Source organism: Lycium barbarum, chromosome 3 (assembly GCF_019175385.1).
Source record: "Lycium barbarum isolate Lr01 chromosome 3, ASM1917538v2, whole genome shotgun sequence".
NCBI classification, from domain to species: domain Eukaryota; kingdom Viridiplantae; phylum Streptophyta; class Magnoliopsida; order Solanales; family Solanaceae; genus Lycium; species Lycium barbarum.
Genome location: NC_083339.1, coordinates 52,526,408 through 52,531,177, shown reverse-complemented (window position 1 = coordinate 52,531,177; position 4,770 = coordinate 52,526,408). Strand labels below are relative to the sequence as shown.

Below are 4,770 nucleotides of genomic sequence, written 5' to 3'. Positions count from 1 at the left end.
GGTATATTGGCTGGAAAATTTGTATGCCTTTGTTTGTGTGATGAATTTCATTTAGGCAGATGATTTTTGTGAACCTTATTTTCTATCTGTTTCTAATATTGGGCCTTCTCGTCTATTAATATAATTCATATGGCCTTTCTATATATTTGAGCCTGTGTTTTATTTGTATTTGGACCTGTTCCTTCTATTTGTTTCAGCCCAATATGAGCGGGTTATCTTCAATCTAATTGTTTGCTGCTAAATAGTATATATATCTTTTCATTATGTGATTTTTGCTACATTAAGTATTCTTTACTAGGTTTAAGTGTTTGCTTAGATACTTGCTAATCCTTGTTTCCCCTCTTTGCTTGCATGGAATACTATCCTTTGGGGCCCTCCTATCACGTAAAAACCATTGGGCCAAAGACCTAATACCCCTTTGATCGAGTCTGTCTGAGAAGTAAATGGGAAAGGAAAGCTAAGTTATTTGAAGGCCCAACTATGGGTGAAAATAGTTTATTGGTGGGCTTGGTAGGCCCACTAGCCTGAGTTCCCTCCTTTATTTTCATTATTATCTGTTCATGTATATGTATTTGTAAATACCAATGGAAAATATTGAAACCCCTATGCATGTGTAGAATTTAGGAAATCAACGTTTATTATTTTAGGAAATCGCTAATTCTTTTTGTTTTTTCAAAACTGGGATAACAAACAATTTTAACGTGACAAATCAAGCTTAGATTGATTTTAAAATTCCTCAAATTGTTTAAGTGACACGGCTAGTGGTAGAAAGTGAAAAAATGGAATTTTGGTTAAAAATGAGCAATGTCCAAATGATTCTTCAAAAATGGCAAAGTAATAAATTTTGGGCTATCTTCCATAATTTAAAGGGCAAACCGTGATATCCTCTTGGGATTTAAATTAAGCTGTGATAAATCCTTCTTTTTGCAAACCCAAAAGAGCCGTTTTAAAATCTTGACTCTATTTGCTGAGAAAATAAGAAAATTGCATGTTTAAGGCTGGAAATAGGTTCTGGACTTGACAAAATCTGATAAAATAGTGAATGATTTAGGCCTGGAAGCCCAAAACCAAGAAGATTGAAAAATGAGAGAAATATATTTGGACCAAGAATGAGGTACGATGGATTTTGGACGTGGAATATATCTTGACCTTATGGGATTCAAGGGTGATAAAATATGGACTGAGCGAAACTTTATTTATATATATATATATATATATAGAGAGAGAGAGAGAAAATACTCATATTTTCTTATACAAAAATAAAACCCGTAAGAACCAAACTCATTTTATTCGGACTAGAATATGAGCGATTCTACTCGGGAGAAATCTGGGGTATGTCCTAGTCCGATAATAAAGTAAGTTGAACAATCATGTGAATTTTTTAAAACCAGGGTGCGTAAAACCTTCCCTGGGGGATCACCAGAACCCTTACCTCGAACTTTGGTACCAAAAAGATTTCTCTCTTGTTTGAAAAATCTTTTACCCAAATTTCCTAGTTTCCCATAATAAATTATGTGGCAACTCTAAAAAACATTAAATCCAATTAGAGCACCGACAACATCATAGTAACTTTTATGCCTCACCCGCGTAAAAGCGAACCGTCATTGAAGCCGCACCCAAAGGAACGGATTTCCATGTCATGGAGTTAGTGGGAGTAGCCTGCAACATAGACTCCCTAGAAACTCCCATGCCAGTAGTTTATAAAATGATTGCTTCTACCATGATTCTGCAGGGCATCTCCGAGCCCATTCCTATCCTTCAAGATAATTTTCGCTTAGGGCTTGGCTACAACCTTACAGAGGCAGAAACAAGAGGTTGCAGATCTAGGTGATGAAGAAGATGTCAAAGAAACAAGGATAAACACACACCTAGATGCCCCTCTAAAAAAATAATTGATGAGTTTCCTAAGGGCGTACGTGGATGTTGGTCATACGTTGACATGCCAGGGCAAAGTACCAGCATAGTATCTCACAGGCTACCTATCAATGAGGATTTTTCCCCAGTAAAGCAGAAAATCCGACAATTCAAACCAGATCTTAGTATCCGAATCAAAGACGAGGTGGAGAAGAAGATTGAGTCTAGAGTGGCGGAAGTGACATCATATCCCACATGGCTAGCCAATATAGTCCCGGTGCCCAAGAAAGACGGCAAGATAAGAATCTACGTGGATTACTGAGATCTTAACAAGCCTAGCCTAAAGGATAATTTTTCACTCCCGAACATCTATATACTCATAGACAATTGTGCCAAGCACGAGCTACAATCATTTTTGGATTATTTCATCGGCTACCACCAGATCTTAAAGGATAGAGAGGATGCTGAGAAAATAGCCTTCATCACCCCATGTGGAGTGTACCATTACAGGGTAATGCCCTTCGGCTTCAAGAACGCCGGTGCAACATACATGAGAGCAATGACTACCATTTTCCACGACAAAATCCATAGATAGATTGAAGTCTATGTAGATGAGGTCATTATTAAGTCAAGGGAGAGTTCGGAGCATACCACACATTTGAGGAAATTCTTCGACAGGGTTCGAAAGTTTAATTTGCAATTGAACCCGGCCAAATGTGTGTTCGGAGTACCGACCGGAAAGCTACTAGGATTTATAGTCAGCCGAAAGGGCATAGAGCTAGACCCAACAAAGATCGAAGCAATCCAAGAGTTTCCTCCTCCCAAACTAAGAAAGAAGACATAAGTTTTCTGGGAAGGTTAAATTACATTGGGCGGTTCATAGCTCAATCCACCATCATTGTGGAGCCCATCCTCAAGCTTTTGAAAAGGATGCTCTTACAAAATGGATAGCAGAATGCCAAGAGGCATTCGACACTATCAAGAGATACTTGTCCAACCCACTAGTTCTGGTACCACCAAGGCCTGGGAGTCCTTTGCTGCTATACTTGTCAGTTGCTAAAACAGCTTTTGAGTGTGTGTTAGGACAACACGATGAAGAAGGGAAAAAAGAGCATGTCATTTATTATCTGATAAAAAAATTCACAACCTGTGAGGCAAGATATACACTAGTGGAAAAGAACTTTTTATGCTCTAACTTGGGTAGCTCAAAAATTAAAGCATTATTTGTCTTCGTACACCACTCACCTCATATCCAAGATGGATCAGTTGAGGTACATATTCTGTCAGCCCATGCCATCGGGAAGTTGGCCAAATGGCAAATGCTGTTAAGTGAATTCCACATTGTGTACATAACTCAAAAAGCTGTCAAAGGGCAGGCCATTTCTGACTTATTAGCCGTTAGCCCGGTAGATGAAGAGCTTGAACCACTTCACACCCATTTTCCAGACGAAAGGGTGTTGGCCATAGAAGAAGAAGCAATAGAGTCTTATATTGGCTGGAAGCTATTCTTTGATGGAGCAGTGAATTACCAAGGTTCCAGAATTGGAGCGGTCTTGATATCAGAGAGTGGGAAACACTACCTCATGGCCGCCAAACTCAAATTCCGCTGTGCCAACAACATGACTAAATATGAGGCCTGTATCCTAGGTCTCAGAATGGCACTAGACACTAACGTCAAAGAATTATTGGTCATCGGAGATTCCATCCTGCTGATTCATCAAGTGCAAGGCGAATGGGCCACGAAGAATGAAAAGAGCTTACCATATGTGAACCTGGCATAAAGATTGTGCAAGAAATTCAAAAAGATAGAGTTTCGACATATGCCAAGGGCTCAAAATGAATTTGCTGATACACTGGCCACAATAGCATTGATGATCCAACATCTTGAAAGCAGTCACATCGACCCACTAAGGCTAAGTTTGAAAGAAGAACATGCTCATTGTTGCCATGTCGAAGCAGAGCCGGATGGTAAGCCATGGTACATCGACATCAAAATGTATCTGGAAGGACGGGAGTACCCCGAAGGCATTACAAATGTGCAAAAGAAGACCATCCGAAGAATGGCGAATGGTTTCTTCCTAAACAAAGAAATGTTGTACAAACGGACGCCAGATTTGGCTCAGCTTAGGTGTATAGATGCCAGTAAAGCCACCAAACTTCTAGGATAAGTACATGCTGGGACATGTGGATCCATATGAATTGATTCTTATTAGCACAAAAGATTCTACGAATATGTGCAAAAGTGTCATCAATGCCAAATCCAAGGTGATCTAATCAAGGTCCCTCCAAGTGAGCTTAATGCTTGAGCTCACCATGGCCTTTCGTTGCTTGGGGAATGGATGTCATTGGACCCATTGAACCTGCAGCCTCAAATGGCCACCGGTTCATTCTAATAGCAATTGACTATTTCACCAAATGGGTGGAAGCGATATCTCACAAATCAGTAACAAAGAAAGTGGTAGGTGACTTCGTGCGAAACCACATCATATGTCGTTTCGGTATACTCGAGTCCATCATAACAGATAATGGAGCTAATCTGAATAGCCATCTGATGAAGGATATCTGTGAGCAATTCAAGATCACCCACCGAAACTCGATAGCCTACCGGCCACAAATGAACGGAGCCGTAGAAGAAGCCAACAAAAATAACAAGAGGATATTGAGGAAAATAACCGATAATCATATGGGTTAGCACGAGCAATTGCTTTATGCTTTATTGGGATATCGACTATGTCTAGAACTTTAACCAGGAGCAACTTCATACCTGCTGGTCTACGGAACTGAAGTAGTCATACCCACTGAAGTTGAGGTACCTTCCCTGAGAATCATTCAGGAAGTGGAGTTGGACAATGTTGAATGGGTCCGAGCTAGATATGAAGAACTGGCTTTAATTGACGAGAAAAGGATGTTGCCGTA

General features: G+C 40.0%; 1 protein-coding gene across 1 annotated transcript; it reads left to right on the top strand.

Annotated features, from left to right (window-relative positions):
- Positions 1-1,302: 1,302 nt before the first annotated feature.
- LOC132630822 (uncharacterized) lies at positions 1,303-3,635 on the top strand. The gene is made up of 3 exons (XM_060346421.1): positions 1,303-1,332; positions 1,733-1,827; positions 2,738-3,635. Exons 1-3 carry the CDS (start codon positions 1,303-1,305, stop codon positions 3,633-3,635), a joined length of 1,023 nt encoding a protein of 340 aa, XP_060202404.1.
- The last annotated feature ends 1,135 nt before the right edge of the window (positions 3,636-4,770 follow it).